The sequence below is a fragment of the Haliotis rufescens genome, unplaced genomic scaffold, assembly GCF_023055435.1.
Source record: "Haliotis rufescens isolate VD_foot unplaced genomic scaffold, xgHalRufe1.0.p SCAF_1, whole genome shotgun sequence".
In the NCBI taxonomy this organism is placed as follows: domain Eukaryota; kingdom Metazoa; phylum Mollusca; class Gastropoda; order Lepetellida; family Haliotidae; genus Haliotis; species Haliotis rufescens.
The window spans coordinates 68,483,014-68,502,636 of NW_025963779.1; the positions used below are offsets into that span (position 1 = coordinate 68,483,014).

General features: G+C 40.0%; 1 protein-coding gene across 1 annotated transcript in view; it reads right to left on the bottom strand.

Moving 5' to 3' along the window:
• LOC125372027 (uncharacterized protein DDB_G0271670-like) overlaps window positions 1-19,623 on the bottom strand; it is an 81,868-nt gene that overhangs the window by 6,376 nt on the left and 55,869 nt on the right. Inside the window, exon 3 of the mRNA XM_048380896.1 lies at window positions 319-1,235. Within this exon, the coding sequence (XP_048236853.1) occupies window positions 319-1,235 (917 nt within the window). The remainder of the gene's footprint in view (window positions 1-318; window positions 1,236-19,623) is intronic.

Sequence of the window (19,623 nt, forward strand, 5' to 3'; positions counted from 1 at the left end):
TACTACTACTACTACTACTGTTAATAATACCAACACTCTTACTACTACTACTACCACTACTACTACTACTACTACTACTACTACTACTACTGTTAATAATACCAACACTCTTACTACTACTACTACCACTACTACTACTACTACTACTACTACTACTACTACTGTTAATAATACCACCACTCTTACTACTACTACTACCACTACTACTACTACTACTACTACTACTACTACTACTACTACTATTACTACTACTACTATTACTACTACTACTACTACTACTACTACTACTACTACTGTTAATAATACCACCACTCTTACTACTACTACTACCACTACTACTACTACTACTACTACTACTACTACTACTACTACTATTACTACTACTACTATTACTACTACTACTACTACTACTACTACTACTACTACTACTACTACTACTGTTAATAATACCACCACTCTTACTACTACTACTACCACTACTACTACTACTACTACTACTACTACTACTACCACTACTACTACTACTACTGTTAATAATACCACCACTCTTACTACTACTACTACCACTACTACTACTACTACTACTACTACTACTACTACTACTACTATTACTACTACTACTATTACTACTACTACTACTACTACTACTACTACTACTACTGTTAATAATACCACCACTCTTACTACTACTACTACCACTACTACTACTACTACTACTACTACTACTACTACTACTACTATTACTACTACTACTATTACTACTACTACTACTACTACTACTACTACTACTACTACTACTACTGTTAATAATACCACCACTCTTACTACTACTACTACCACTACTACTACTACTACTACTACTACTACTACTACTACTACTATTACTACTACTACTATTACTACTACTACTACTACTACTACTACTACTACTACTACTACTACTGTTAATAATACCACCACTCTTACTACTACTACTACCACTACTACTACTACTACTACTACTACTACTACTACTGTTAATAATACCAACACTCTTACTACTACTACTACCACTACTACTACTATTACTACTACTACTACTACTACTACTACTACTACTACCACTACTACTACTACTATTACTACTACTACTACTACTACTACTACTACCACTACTACTACTACTACTACTACTACTACTACTACTACTACCACTACTACTACTACTACTACTACTACTACTACTACTACTACTACTGTTAATAATACCACCACTCTTACTACTACTACTACCACTACTACTACTACCACTACTACTACTACTACTACTACTACTACTACTACTACTACTACTACTACTACTACTGTTAATAATACCAACACTCTTACTACTACTACTACCACTACTACTACTACTACTACTACTACTAGTACTACTGTTAATAATACCACCACTCTTACTACTACTACTACCACTACTACTACTATTACTACTACTACTACTACTACTACTACTACTACTACTACTACTACTACTGTTAATAATACCACCACTCTTACTACTACTACTACCACTACTACTACTACTACTACTACTGTTAATAATACCAACACTCTAACTACTACTACTACCACTACTACTACTACTACCACTACTACTACTACTACTACTACTACTACTACTACTACTACTACTACTACTACTGTTAATAATACCAACACTCTTACTACTACTACTACCACTACTACTACTACTACTACTACTACTACTACTACTACTACTATTACTACTACTACTATTACTACTACTACTACTACTACTACTACTACTACTACTACTGTTAATAATACCACCACTCTTACTACTACTACTACCACTACTACTACTACTACTACTACTACTACTACTACTGTTAATAATACCAACACTCTTACTACTACTACTACCACTACTACTACTATTACTACTACTACTACTACTACTACTACTACTACTACCACTACTACTACTACTATTACTACTACTACTACTACTACTACTACCACTACTACTACTACTACTACTACTACTACTACTACTACTACTACTACCACTACTACTACTACTACTACTACTACTACTACTACTACTACTACTACTACTGTTAATAATACCACCACTCTTACTACTACTACTACCACTACTACTACTACCACTACTACTACTACTACTACTACTACTACTACTACTACTACTACTAGTACTACTGTTAATAATACCACCACTCTTACTACTACTACTACCACTACTACTACTATTACTACTACTACTACTACTACTACTACTACTACTACTACTACTACTACTACTGTTAATAATACCACCACTCTTACTACTACTACTACCACTACTACTACTACTACTACTACTGTTAATAATACCAACACTCTAACTACTACTACTACCACTACTACTACTACTACCACTACTACTACTACTACTACTACTACTACTACTACTACTACTACTACTACTACTACTACTGTTAATAATACCAACACTCTTACTACTACTACTACCACTACTACTACTACTACTACTACTACTAGTACTACTGTTAATAATACCACCACTCTTACTACTACTACTACCACTACTACTACTATTACTACTACTACTACTACTACTACTACTACTACTACTACTACTACTGTTAATAATACCACCACTCTTACTACTACTACTACCACTACTACTACTACTACTACTACTGTTAATAATACCAACACTCTAACTACTACTACTACCACTACTACTACTACTACTACTACTACTACTACTACTACTATTACTACTACTACTACTACTACTACTACTACTACTACTACTACTACTACTGTTAATAATACCAACACTCTAACTACTACTACTACCACTACTACTACTACTACTACTACTACTACTACTGTTGATAATACCACCACTCTTACTACTACTACTACTACTACTACCACTACTACCACTACTACTACTACTACTACTACTACTACTACCACTACTACTACTACTACCACTACTACTACTACTACTACTACTACTACTACTACTACTACTACTACCACTACTACCACTACCACTACTACTACTACTACTACTACTACTACTACTACTACTACTACTACTACTACTGTTGATAATACCACCACTCTTACTACTACTACTACTACTACTACTACCACTACCACTACTACTACTACTACTACTACTACTACTACTACTACTACCACTACTACCACTACCACTACTACTACTACTACTACTACTACTACTACTACTACTACCACTACCACTACTACTACTACTACTACTACTACTACTACTACTACTACCACTACCACTACTACTACTACTACTACTACTACTACTACTACTACTACTGTTAATAATACCACCACTCTTACTACTACTACCACTACTACTACTACTACTACTACTACTACTACTACTACTACTACTACTGTTAATAATACCAACACTCTGACTACTACTACCACTACTACTACTACTACTACTACTACTACTACTACTACTACTACTGTTAATAATACCACCACTCTTACTACTACTACCACTACTACTACTACTACTACCACTACTACTACTACTACTACCACCACTACTACTACTACTACTACTACTACTACTACTGTTAATAATACCACCACTCTTACTACTACTACCACTACTACTACTACTACTACTACTACTACTACTACTACTACTACTACTACTGTTAATAATACCACCACTCTTACTACTACTACCACTACTACTACTACTACTACTACTACTACTACTACTACTACTACTGTTAATAATACCACCACTCTTACTACTACTACCACTACTACTACTACTACTACTACTACTACTACTACTACTACTACTACTGTTAATAATACCACCACTCTTACTACTACTACCACTACTACTACTACTACTACTACTACTACTACTACTACTACTACTGTTAATAATACCACCACTCTTACTACTACTACCACTACTACTACTACTACTACTACTACTACTACTACTACTACTACTACTACTACTACTGTTAATAATACCACCACTCTTACTACTACTACCACTACTACTACTACTACTACTACTACTACTACTACTACTACTACTGTTAATAATACCACCACTCTTACTACTACTACCACTACTACTACTACTACTACTACTACTACTACTACTACTACTACTACTACTACTACTACTACTACTGTTAATAATACCACCACTCTTACTATTAAAATTGGGGCGGTCGGGTAGCCGAGTGGTTAAAGCGTTCGCTCGTCACGCCGAAGACCCGGGTTCGATTCCCGACATGGGTACAATGTGTGAAGCCCATTTCTGGTGTCCCCCGCAGTGATATTGCTGGAATATTGCTAGAAGCGGCGTAAAACCAAACTCACTCTACTACTACTACTACTACTACTACTACTACTACTACTGTGGCGGTGGGGTAGCCCAGTGGTTAAAGCGTTCAATCGTCACGCTTAAGACCCGGGTTCGATACCCGACATGGGTACAATGTGTGAAGCCCATTTCTGGTGTCCCCCGCCGTGATATTGCTGGAATATTGCTAAAAGAGGTGTAAAACAATATTCACTCACTCTACTACTACTACTACCACTACTCCTACGCCCAGATCATGTTTCTAAGTTTGCCAGCACCATACCCGTTGCCGTGGTTTTCACCAAAGTGGTAAACGTCTGATAAATGCATAACTTCGGGTTTTCCTCCCACATCAAGCCGACACGTTGTGTTAAGACAGTTCAAAGAGGCGTTCTCTGGCTGTGCTGGTATATCGCCACCATCAGACAGTCTACCGTATCGTCAGCTTTATGACTAGCCGACGACAATCGTGATCCAACCACACATTTTCACCTGGTTTCTGCTTTTAAATAGATCATTTTTAAGCCATGTAAATGTTGTATATTTGTTGGCGTCCACCCTTTGTGAAGAAGTATACTAGTCATGGGTTCGAATCCTAGATTCCCCCCGATAAAGATCCTTAGTCGGCCGGTAACCTACCCGTGCTCTTGGGTTAAACATACGTGTCAGGTGAGTGTGTATGGTTTTACGCCGCTTTTAGCAATATTCCAGCAATATCACGGCGGGGGACACAAGAAATGGGCTTCACACATTGTACCCATGTCGGGAATCGAACCCGGGTCTTCGGCGTGACGAGCGAACGCTTAAACCACTAGGCTACCCGACCGCCCCCATACATGTAAGGAGAAAGCATACATCTGCACCACTTTGGTCGGTCCTCCAACATTAAGGTAACGCATCCTGATACAACTGATATATACTGATCAAAGCAGCTCACTTGTCGTATAATGCGACTTACGGGATCAGCTGGTCAGGCTCGCTGACTTGGTTGATGCTTGTCATCGTATCCCAATTGCATGGATCGATGCTCATGATGTCAATCACTGGATTGTCTGGTCCAGACGATTATTTACAGACCGCCGTCATATAGATTGGATATTACTCAGTGCCGTGTTAAACAACAATCAAATAAACAAACAAAACAAAACACATTCCATATCACACACTGTAACTTTAAAAAATGTATTCTCAAGGAGAGATTGAAAATGTTTAATCGATTATTCCTACCCAGAACGGGTTACACATGGTCGATCTTGTTTCAGGGGGAACTAAGACCAGTGCTCTGGAACTAGCTATTGCGCCAGGGAGGGCGACACGAGGCTGTTGTCAACGTTGTCTGGACCGTAGTTGACACGTCGTTGTTGCGGGAGGGGAGTGAGTACATGGGGGCATTTTGGGTGTACCTGCTCTTTTACGGGTGTTTCATGCGGGTGGCGGACACAGAGACGCTGGACACAAGTGGACTGTTGACCAGTGTGTAAGTAGCTCGGGATGACTACAGGGTGGCTGGGTAGAAGAAGTGAGCATCACCACACTCTCGCCATGTTCATGATTAGAGAGACTCGTGAAGATCCGGGGTAGATAGATCTTCAGCAACTCATGCTTGCTGCAAAAGGCAACTATGCTTGTCGAAAGAGACAACTAACGTGATCGGGTGGTCAGGCTCTCTTACTTGGTTGATGCATGTGATCGTATCCCAATTGCGTGACTCGATGCTCATGATATCAATCACTGGGTTGTCTGGTCCAGACTCGATCATTTACAGACCGCCATCATTAAGCTGGAATATTGCTGAGTGCGGCGTTAAACAACAAACCAAACCAAACAAATCTTCTGCTGGTGCTCCACAAACTTCTAACTGCACTGCAGACGCGTGTGTTCCGTTGAAAATGCAGTCCATGCAGTTTAGACATTACAATAACCTTCAGCCAGACTGCTAAATCACATTTCCTGATCCAGCAATTACCGTTTACCCTAATGACACAGAGGCTGCACTGTACAAACGTCACGATCTAGACTGGGCACCCGACCTTGGGGTCCAGCTGTCCATCGATAATATACAATACGTAGTCTGCACGTCGTAACGCCAGTCAAGCTGATTCACGAGAACAAGCAGAGCAGTGATAAGTTGTTACTTATTAATGCACTTTTCAATTGTGATAAATATGATTTGTGTGTGTGCGTCTATGTATGTATATACTAGTATTTCTATATGTTTTGTTTGTTTGTTTGTTTGTTGTTTAACGCCGCACTCAGCAATATTCCAGCAATACTCAGCTAAATGAAGGCTGTCTGTAAATAATCGAGTCTGGACTAGACAATCCAGTGATTGACATCATGAGCATCGATCCACGCAATTGGGCTACGATGACATGCATCAAACCAAGTCAGCGAGCCTGACCACCCGATCCCGTTAGTCGCCTCATTCGACAAGTATAGTCACCTTTTACGACAAGCATAGTCACCTTTTACGACAAGCATAGTCACCTTTTACGGCAAGCATGGTTGCTGAAGACCCATTCTACCGCGGATCTTCATAGGTCTATAAATATGTACATCAATGTACCAGTATGTGTTGAAATGATATATTATTTCAAATATATAAGGCACTCGTGGTGATAAAACAATAACAATAATAATAATAATAATAATTATCTTTTATTTATGTATTAGCATACATGTATTTCATTTTATGCTACTCGAGGTGATGAAACAACATCATCATCAACAACAACAATAATAAGCATCGTCATCATCATCATCATCATAGCAATAATAGCAATAATAATGTTTCATTTATGTATATGTATTAACATACATTATTTCATTTTACGCCATTCGAGGTGCTGAAACAACAACAATAATAATAATCATCATCATCATTATCATAATAATAGAAATAATAATGATAGTAACAACAGTGTTTCATTTATGTTTTGGCAACACTAGCAGGGGATTCTCATTTCAATGCATTGTTTGTTTGATTCCAGCAGGTACATTTATTTATAAGCAGATATTGCCACCGAGTTTACTCTGTTCATCTTATAAAACACATAGGAATCCATCATCGTTAGTACACTTATACCTGCCAACACGAGGTGAGGGAATAAGGCCAGTCCCGAATTGGGTCAGTTTAACCTGCTTGCGCTGAAAGCAATTAACTTTTACCATTCACTGTTTTTAGTTCTTTAAGATGTAAGCACGTCAAACTATGTTTCGCCTTCACTTGATATAACTATATTTTTCTGACTTCGGCGCTGAAAACAGAGATTTTTTAACAAAAACCCCTGAAATGTGTCAACACATAGCAACACCTTCAAAATGAAGGAAAAATCAGAAACTGACGGATAAAAGGGAAAACAGGATAATCAGGCACATAATAAATTTAACATGAAAAAACGATCCCACCGTGACAAAGAGTGGGACATGAAGTCAACACTGTGCAGTCTCGTTGTGCATTAACGTGCGAGACACGAGTGTCCTCGCTATCGTGAATATTTCATCACGTCATCGCCATAGTGATGCTGGCACTTCCAACACGCTCTATGGATGTGCCACAATCACGTTTCGCGTGTGTTGTTTTTGAAAGTTAGAGAAGCATCTCGTATTTTCAACTCATAATTTATTCAGATCTTAAAACAAGGCCGTGAAAAGCTTTTCATGACATGTATTCCGATCGACATTGTTTTCTCATTAGTGTCAGAGAATAGCCTTTCCATTTTGGTATAAACCTGTAGGATCCATTTACGAAAAAAGATACAGATATGCTTAAAGCCCCAGTAGTGATATTCTTCGCTGGAGTCAGTGGCTGTCAACTATCAATCACACCGGAGGGGTCAGTTGGAATTATCCTGCTCTGTCCTTCCGGCAAATGAATAATCCCTCCTCCATTTAATTAATATAACTTAGTGAGTATGGTTTTACGCCGCTTTTTGCAATATTCCAGCAATATCACGTCGGGAGACACCAAAAATGGGCTTCACACATTCAACCCATGTCACGAATCGAACCCGGGTCTTCGGCGTGACGAGCAAACGCTTTAACCACTAGGCTACCCGACCGCCCCCGCAACTGTTGAAGGGTGAACGGCAAACCGTAATGTTGTAGTGAAGATCACATGAGTGTGTGTATCAGTGAATGATTGAGTTAAAAGTTAATGTCGCAATGGCATTATCCCAGCCATATAGCGCCGAGAACACGTTAATACCGTGGTATCAAGACGAGGACACCAGAACTAGGCCTCACACGGTGTATCTATCTATCTATCTATCTATCCATCTATCCATCTATCCATCTATCTATCTATTCTCCCACCACCCATCCATCCATCTATAATGCAGTCTATCTTTTCATATCAATATATCTATCTATTCACAGTGGAACCACCTCAACTCGAACTTTTATATCGCTTAAGACGAACTTCATGGTCCCGACCCTGTGGTATAAGATTGAGGGAGTTGGGTTAAACGCCGTCTTGAACAGTATTCCAGTATATCACTGTGTGTCAGCTTGATGGAGGAAAGCCCGAAGTGATGCAGGTCTTAGGTGTTTATCACTTTGGTGAAACCCACGAGCGCGGGAATAGTGCTGACAAACCTAGAATCATAATGAGGACGAACAGAGATTCGAACCCACAACATAGTTTTTTCTGTCTGCGCAGCGCGGTTACGGCACCTTAGACCACTTACCCCCGAAGCCGCCACTAAAAATTACATCCGCTTCCTTCGAACTACGGAAAAAAATATCTTCATATCATCGATCCATCATCCATCATCCATCAAATCCAGCCATCCGTCTAGCCAGCCATCCACCTCCATTCATTAAACCACCGAGCCATCCATCTACCCATCATTCACTCAACCATCCACGCATCCATCCATCCACCAAACCACCCATCCATCCATTCATCCATCTATCCATCCATCACCCTTCTGTCCATATAAATTCATCGTATTACCCGCCCATTCATCCATCCATCTTTCCATGCAATACACATCCAGGTCACGTGTTCTACATACAATAAACGCCTAGATACGATATAACAACATGCCATTTTGTGCAGCCCTGTACAAGGGGCCGGACTACAAAGAGATACTCAAATGACATTAATATTTTCGACTTCTGATGAGGTAGCGACAAATGAATTGTTTCCATTAAAACGTGTAAATGTGTATAGGATACATAATTAAATAGACCTATTTTGGCCAAGGTCGCTACATAATTGTAGCATTACTTTGTACAGAAGGAAAAATGAATTGCTGATCTAGCCATCCTAATCATGATGGCTGTAGCGAAAATCTATTAACTTGTGCAACACAGAGAAACACCAATTGGCCACCTGTATCAAGGGAATACTGGCGTCCGTGGGGAAAGTATTGATACACCACGCAGTTAGATGTTTGAACTACGAAATGTCACGTAGTCGTATTTTATTGATACGTAATTGATACATGATTCAACGTCTTGATGATTCACGGTGTATTTTTATACAGCCAGTGTTCTATTCCAGAAAGGCTGATGTCATGTCTTTCTTCTGCGTCTCATTGTTCCCCAGCCAATGTTGTCATGACCTCTATAAGATATTCTAAGTGACGTTATATGTAGAAAGTAGTTTGATGGCAAAACGTATAAATCAGCGTTATGATCAAACTGCTTAACAGTTTTTACGTATTCTAATGCTATTCTATTCAATCCAATACGTGTCCTTGTGTTATGGCTTGAATCTGATCCATCACGTGTCAACGTGTTATCACCTCACTCAACCACTAAACAAGTATTCCCGTGTCACGCACTCACTCACTCACTCACAATCATCACCCGACTAGCTCAAAACAACAGGAAGTCCCCCACTTTCCCCCATCCTGAGTGAGGCAAGAGTTGCATCATCATCAACACGAGTCATCGTGTTATTGCCATTGTCACTACCTATATTATTGACACGCCCCGAGGAGACACAACTGGGTTGAATCACCACGCCGAGGCCAGTGACTGTCCTCGCACCTAGACCACTCCTGCTCACAAGAGATTCAATTAACATAATGCATCTCATCGATAGGGAGTTCCCCAAAGGATCAAAATGAGATACAGCAAGTTGTTTATGATGAGCTACAGATACGCCACCAACTAGAAACATCGAATAGTGCCTTTCAACCTTCATGTACATTTCATGTCAGACTGCAATAAACACCACTAGTGAAGTGACAGTATCAGCTATGTCCGGTAGAGTACAGTTGGCAAAGTGCATTGATATCCAGATCAATATGTCTTTCGTGACAGACACTCCGATGCGATAGTGACTAACACGGCATATTCTGGACTATACTCATCTGTGCCCGTGTGTATATCTAAGTGAGAGAGAGAGAGAGCGAGAGAGAGAGTGAGAGAGTGAGAGAGTGAGAGAGAGAGAGAGTGAGTGAGTGAGTGAGAGAGAGAGAGAGAGAGAGAGAGAGAGAGAGAGAGAGAGAGAGAGAGAGAGAGAGAGAGACAGAGAGCACTTGATTGCTTGGACGTCCAGCTGCTAATTGATTGGTGGAAGTATTGATTGAAGTGTTCAATAGCCAGAAATATTGATTGATTTGTCAAGTTCAAGTCTGTCGCAACATTTGATTTTTCAGCTTGTACAGCACCATCCTTTATGATAAACTTGAGGATATACTTCATTCCTTGACCCATGGAGCTTTTGTTATATAACGTGGTAACAATAGATATAGGTCACTTTGTCAAAATTGAAAGCAAATGTCATCTGTTGTTTACTTAGAATACAGTATTTGAAATCCAGGACTTCATCATTGATAAAATATTTGTAAAATATGGGGATAAGGCATTGAGGCAAGAAGGAATCTTCCCATGGGCACTCACTGTGCTCCCCTTCTTGCTCATCTGTTTCTTTATATGATCGGATTGGCAAAGCCAAAACAAGTTAATTTGAGCTTCAGGGTATATCGATGATCTGATATCGATCATATACAGTAAACTACGGTTATAACGAACTCAAAGGGGCCACAAATTTTAGTCCGTTATAACCGTAGTTCGTTATAAGTATATATACAGCATATATACAGCAAATGGCCGGGACCAAAAAAACAGTTCGTTATGAGTGTGTTCGTTATAAACGTAGTTTACTGTAATGTGGCCAAATAGTACATCATTTGCAATGACCCCCCCCCCCCCCCCCAACTGGAAATGAGGGAGACCAGTGAGACCGCCTCATCCGTTTCATCTGAGAGAAAAATAGGACAAGAGGAATGAATCCAACTTTCCAAAAGTCAATTTCCCCTTTATGTCGAGCAATATTGTAACAGTCCCAGCCTTTTAGTGTTTACATTTCACCACTATCGAGCACGCTCATTCTTCCAATATTTTAAAGTGCGTCTTACGACTCTTGCTCAGAAGTTGTTTGGTCAAGGTTACAACATTCAAGGCCCCAGTAAAGCTTTATGCTGGACGTGTGGAGGTCATTTCCAAATTTGAAGCGTCAATGACAAAAATTGTGCCCGATGCAACTATATATTTTTATTACTCGCTTTTATTTGTATCTCTGAAGTTTCATTGACAAATTCATTGTTTTAAAACCGATTTATTCAATCTCTAATTACAAGTATTCATTCCAATTGGATTGATTCATTCAACCTCTTACTTATTTCCATTTTAAAATAATATAATTACATCCAATCTGACAAAAAATACCCCCACTAGCCAAATCAGTATAGCGTGGCTGAAAATGTCATAACACATTCGCCACTTGAATTGGAATGCGTCTAAGGCGCCGCAATGCGGTGTGCAGAGTTGCGTCCCCTGGACACACCAGGAACCTATGATCGTTAGTGGAATCCTGTTTTGCTTGTTTGTTTAACACCGCACACATATCCGCACACAATATTCCAGCAATACAGCTGCGGCCTGTAAATAATCGAGTCTTGACCAGACAATCCAGTGATTGACATCATGAGCATCGATCCACGCAATTGCGTTACGATGACATGCATCGACCAAGTCAGCGAGCCTGACCACCCGATCCCGTTAGTCGCCTCTTGGTTGCTGAAAAACAATATGACCCGGATGTTCAAATCGATTCGTAACCGTAACAGTGCTGGAATGGGTACATATCATTGTATAACCAAGGAAAAATATCGCCAATTAACACACAGCTCATTGTAATGCCCTTGTATCACTGCACTGACATATATAGTGACTATGGAATTCTAGGATTTTTGGAATCATATATTTATTTGCTTCAAAAAATACATTACCAGTGTTGGTAAACGTTCAGTGAACAGGAATAAGGAGAATACAGGCATAGTCGTGTACACACAGCTGTCGGGATCCGGTTGTCAGGAGTTCAAACAACAAATTCGCCTGGTTATTATTATTGGTCTGTTCGCACAGCGTCCGTGGGTTTCATCACGTGGTGGGGCGGTCGGGTAGCCTAGTGGTTAAAGCGTTCGCTCGTCACGTCGAAGACCCGGGTTCGATTCCCGACATTGGTACAATGTGTGAAGCCCATTTCTGGTGTCCCCCGCCGTGATATTACTGGAATATTGCTAAAAGCGTCGTAAAACCATACTTACTCACTCATCACGTGGTAAACGCTAGATAATCTACGTCACGTAGTGCCCTCCGCTAACGTCAAGCTGACATGCGGTGATAAAACTGGGCGCTGTTCAAAGCGGCGATAGACCAAAGTCACTTACTAAAAAGTATCATTGTTGTCACACCAGCGCCATTGGACCACGATGATTCTTGATTCTCTGATTTCTATAAATATTAATTGTCTGTTAATCTGTCAAAACAAACACCCCCTAATAATCTTTTCCGTGACTACAAGGGGCACGGGTGGCCAAGTCGTCTTTCGCTGAGCAGAGTTGCGTCCCTTTGGCGCGCCAGAAACCTATGCTTGTGGGTTCGAATCCCGGTTCGCCCCGATTATGTTTCTAGGTTTATCAGCACCGTGCTCGTTGGTTTCACCGAAGTGGTAAACGCCTGAGACTTGCATCACTTCGGGCTTTCCTCCCACATTAAGCTAACATGCTGATATAACTGGAATAATGTTAAAACTGGAATAACGTCTGTGACTATAGTTAATCATTAATTATAGTCACCGGAAAGAACATTAGGGAGTTCTTTAAGTTTTGCCACAACAGATTAACTGTAGTCATATTGAGGAATCGGACGCGCTTTAACCTTTTTTGAGTAGTATGCATTAAAGGGGGAATGCAGTATGACTGTTTCCGAAAATGTCTGATAATTGATCATAGCACTCAATTTTGAAAAATAGCATCGTTTTCGAGGCAACAGTACATAACTGTCATTTATCCTGATTTATGTGGAAATTGAACATCTCGCGCGGAATCAGTTTCAGGAACTAGTACATTTTAAGACTGATCAATAGCGTTAAAGGTCAGGGTCACGATAACCTAGGAAAACATAGCCTATGAACCCAGCCATTAAAGGACGCTTTGGAAACACTATAAACATCGGGAGATTGGAAAACAAGATTTCCTAAATTGACTTGCCAAATAACCGTTTGGAAATGAAGCAAGCATAAATGTTTCCAATCATTTACATGTGGTATTGACCCAAAAAAATTGAATGAAGCCGATCAAAGGTTTTTGCGTACAAAAGCTCAATCCTAGCTCTTCAAACCTAACTACCGCGAGTCACGGAAGGATAATTATTATGCAAACTGGGCCTCAGTTACGTAACAATGATTTCACCATTCTCGTTTTCCAATCCTAAGTAACCGTCATGAAATCGACCGCCCCATCACATTATACAGTCTTACTATAGTAATTAACACAGACTGAAATCAGCACGAAATATCATCAGTTGCGGCTGATGGATATACATGTGAAATGAACGCTCCTCGTGAAAAGTCATATTGATCGATGTCCAGGAAATGGACATCAAAATCGTCAGACAGGGTAGCGAATGCCGTCGGTCTATGGACACTGGTTGAAAGCCAGACTTAAAAATACACGGTCAGTTTCCTTTATGCTCCACCTCACGTCATTCCGTTGTTCGACCTTGACCTTCATTGACATTTACATGTGTACATGGCGGCATGTGAATATGGCGGATGGGCGTCTAATGGCTGTCGACGTTGGCGGAATTCAAGGAAATGGTGGAGATTAAAGTTTTACGAGTGAATTCTTTGACCTCACGAAGTAAGGAAACGGCTTGTTCGCGCAGATTTACGCTTGGGGTAACCAACACATTCAACTCAATGGGAGCGAATTTAGTAGTGAAATATGGTAGTGACTTTGACTAAGTAATTTTGCTTTCTTTTGAAATTCCCTCAAGTATCTGAGCGAGGTAGTACATCATCAAATACTGAAGGACGAGGCGCAATGTTAAACAAATGCAATCGTTTTTATTGCTCTTGAACACGTTGTATTCACCAGAAACCGATTCAACTTTCTGCTAATCGTGGCGTTGTTAAAGTTTGAATGTTAATAATTAATCATCAAATTATATATATATATTGGGGTGAGCTTAATGATTTAAGCCTGGGTTAGTCGCACCTAAAACCCGAGTTCGATTCCCCGCATGGGTACTATGTGTGAAGTGCGTGTGAGTGAGTGGGTGAGATAGTTAGGTTAACGTCACTTTAAGCAGTATCTCAGCTGTATCACAGAGTTTCAGATGTTGTAGGAAAGCCCGAATTGATGCTGGTCTTTTTTCATTTCGGTGAGACCCCCGAGCACGAGTTGTGATGCTGACAAATCAAAATATGGGAATCGAACTCACGGTTATGTGATCCTGACACTCCAAAGGAAAGTAACTCTGTATATGGAATGGCGGCATTTAAGATGTGTCTCCACAATGTATGAAGTCCATTATTGATACCCCGGGTGATATACCTTAGATATTATAGAGGTCGGTGTAAATTGAAACTCACGCACATAGCACACTGAGATTTCCAGAAAAATACAAACCTACATTATTGAAATTCCCTATCGTTCAATATAAAAGTGTTGCTTTACAAACGCAATTTAATCAAATATGTTTTCCCAAAGAAAGTTGCCATATAGTTTATTCTTTTGTTCCCAGTCTTCATATGTAAGGTTTCATCTCATAATTGTAATCATCACCGAGTTGAACTCTGCTACTGTATCCATATTATTAATAATTCTTTCAATATCCTTCTTTGGAAAATTTGATAAGAATGCCAAACAGCTGATTAAACCTAACATCATGTAAAATACTGTCAAAATTCCAAATGCAAAAACCTAAAAATACTTAGCCTTTCACCTCAGTGTCAGAGCGATACCTTTGTAGTACTGACCAGAGATGTATTTCATTCTGGCAAATAAACATTACGATTAAGTTTCGGAACTCCCTTGCCTTTCATCGCCTACAGTACTTTAGTGACGAATTTTGATCAAACGATGAACTCCAACCTCTGAAGTCCTGCCCAACGTCTGACGTCACATAGGTCAGGGTTGATTCCCCGTCCAATCAATCAAGCGAGCGTCTTGTCAGATGGTATCGGGTTTATTGATCTTTAGGAATTGGTTCATCGGCGGTGATCGATATACCATGTGTGATCAGAACGCGGGGAACTCGTTAACTTAAAGCTTAGTGAAAAACTCACTGACGTTCAAACGTGAAATTTGAAACTTAATTTAAAAAACAACACTGTATTTTTTTTCATATTCTCAACTCGTTTCATTTACAGTATGAACCTAATAACATTAATCATGGTTTACGACTGGATGTCAAACTTAATATCCCGTTTTGACTATTATTCTATGTTGCATTGTGCATTAGTTAAACCAACATTAAACATTAAACACACATATTCTTATTATAATAAGAACGAGTAATAACCATCATCTTTATCAACAATTCCATTCTGATAGAAACGGGGTACGCAATTCATCTAAGGCGCCACAATTCACTACGCAGAGTTGCGTCCCTTAGGCGTGCCAGTATTCTATGATTGTGGTACACATTTGTTATTGCCTTGATACTGATTCTTGGTTTGCCAGCACCATCTTCATGTTTTCTTCCAAACTTGGGTTAACACACGGTGATATATTTGAAATAGTGTTTATAGCGGCGTTCAACCAAATTCACACACCCCCTCTCTGTCGTAGGAATGACAACAAAAGTACATCAGGGGACGCGGAGAGAAGCAATAATGGTTATAGATATGGGCATAATAACAGAGTAGTTGTAGTTATAAATGTTGTAGTACTAGAGATAGGGTTAGTGCGGTATTGTGTTACTCTAATGTGCATTTGTCTAAAATGCTAGGACACCAGAAAGCCAATGTCAATGAAACGTTCAAGTAAACCGCACATTTTCCTTCATTAGGATTTCATTAACAAAGACATTAGTTTTCATAAATGCAGAAAGCTCTTCTCGTGGTTTATCGTGATATACATCACCCTAGCTGTGGCTGCAAACCGAGAAAACAGCACGAGGCGATGTCTGCAAATCCTATTGACATAGAAAATGAAATCACGTCTATTAGCGTTTCCATCTTGATATAAATCAGCGGAAAATCCTGACCTGGGGATCAATTTCAAACTTGAATACCACAATACACAAGCTCCATTCCACGAACACCGAAACCTACTATCGTACCAAAAGAGAACATGTGATTGATTGATCAGAGAGATTGGCAAAATCAATCAGTCGTGACAACACGATTCGATTTCTATTGATTTTTTGCGACACCTCAAAGTAGCGGTGACAGACAGCACCACTAATCACAAACGGACTGCTAACTTAAAGACTGTGGGCTTCCCGCTAAAGACAAAAATGTCCACGTCTCTTGTCTGGACCTTCATTTGCAACTTGTAATGATGGGGTGTGAATCTTGATGAATACAGGCACACGGCTTAAAGGTCATCTGGGACTTTCGTTGGTTTTAATCACTGATAGCTTCTTTAGTTACTGAGACAGAAATGCTTTGCTTGATCAGTTCGCAAAAAATTGCTTTATATTTACCATTTTGTGTGTATACAAAGAATAAACATTGTCAAGGAATAATGCTATTATACACAATTACATTATTTGCCATTCACTTTTCAAGATAATATTATATCCGTATATACAAGTCAATAAAGACAAAACAACATACAGTAAACTACGGTTATAACGAACTCAAAGGGACTACTAATTTTTGTTCGTTATAACCGTAATGCGTTATAAGCGGATATATAGCATATATACAACAAAAGGCCGGGACTCAAAAATAAGTTCGTTATATCGGTCAGCTCGTTATAAGCGTGTTAGTTATAACTGTAGTTTACTGTATCTATATACGAATTTCAATAACAAAAATAAATGTTCCTACACTCTTCAAAAAAAAGAAACGCACAGGTAGATTTTAAGTAAATTTATTGTACCTGATAAAGTCGATATATTTAATTTAATATCATAGTTACAAATATGAAATTTTAGTGCTTGAAAGTCACATATTGTCGTTGTACAAAAGCACATAAGGCCACCAGGTTGGGCTGAACTCAGTATTTCGTGTGACCGCCCCGGGCAGCAATCACGGCTGTGCATCTCCTCGGCACTGACTGGATAAGTATACGAATTCTGTCCTGCGGAAGTCTGCGCCATTCTGCTTGTAACGCGTTGGCCAGTTGTGGGAGTATCCTCGGCGTGTACTGACGTTCACATTCACGTACAGTTCATCCCAGTAGTGTTCGATTGGGTTGAGATCTGGAGATCTCGACGGCCAGGGCAAAACGTTAATGTTGGCATTATGAAGGTAGTCGTCCGTGACACGAGAGTGTGCGCTGGAGCATTGTCCTGTTGAAACAGTTCCCTCTGGCGGTCAATGATTGGAAGAAGGTGAGGTTGGATAATTTGATTCATGTAGCGAGTTGCTGTCAAATTCCCCTGAACCACAACCAAGTCAGATCTCGTGGTGTTGGACATGGCCCCCAACACCATGACATTTCCGCCACCGAAATTCTCGAATTCACGAACACATTGTGGGACAAAACGCTCATTTCGTCTCCAGTTTATCAAATTCCAAGGCTGTAAGTTATGGCACCAACGCAAGCGTCGCTGTTGATGGATCTGTTGCAAAACAGGGACGATAACTGGTTTTCTGGGCCGGATTCCAGCCTCGCGAAGATGGTTCCTGGCAGTCTGGTCCAATATCCTCCTCAGACTAGGGATGCGTCCTGCAGTCTCCGTAGCTGTGGCATTGCGACGACGTAGGTGGAACAGTCGCATGTAGCGATCCTGTGCAGGGGTACTAACTCTTGGTCAGCCGGTTCTCGGACGGTCTGCAGTGAAATTGAACTGTGTGTATTGGTCCCAAAGGCGGGAAATGGTGCTGTTGAGGCCGTTGAAGTGGCGTGCAACAGAAGACTTCGATTCCCCTCTTTGGATACGTCCTATGGCGATGTTCCGATCGGCAACGCTGAATCTCGGCATTTTCAAACTTGAAAAATGTTGACAATTGAATGACAAATTATTGGCTAATGCTTGCCTTTTTATAATCACTACCACGAGGTACGAATGCCATAAATTGCATGTGCATTTTGCTTCACTGTTTTCCCCCATGACATTTTTGAACAAGTGTGAAAGCAATGCCGTTTAAGACATTGCAAATCGACAATGGCTGCGTTTTGACGCACCGTTTGTCGAATATCAGGCCACCAACATTTTCCAATAGCGTAAATCCAATTTATATACCGGATTTCTTGTGAAGTCATTTTCAATGAACTACATACTACCTGTGTGTTTCTTTCTGTGAAGAGTGTATGTACACATGTCAAAATTAAGGCACCTACATAAAATTGCCACACGATCGAGACAAGCAGGACACCTATACAATTGCCACATGATCGAGCCAAACAAGGCACCTACAAACACTTGCCAATGACGAAGACAAGCAGGACACCTACACACAATTGCCACATGATCGAGACAAACAAGGCACCTACAAACACTTGCCAATGACGAAGACAAGCAGGACACCTACACACAATTGCCACATGATCGAGACAAACAAGGCACCTACATCCACTTGCCAATGACGAAGACAAGCAAGACACCTACATACACATTTCAATGATCAAGACAAGCAAGACACCTACATACACATTTCAATGACCAGGACAAACAAGGCATCTACATGCACTTGTCACCCATCAAGACAAGCAATCAATGTATCTTTACACGAATGTAAATAAAGAATGGCATCATGCCAATATACATAG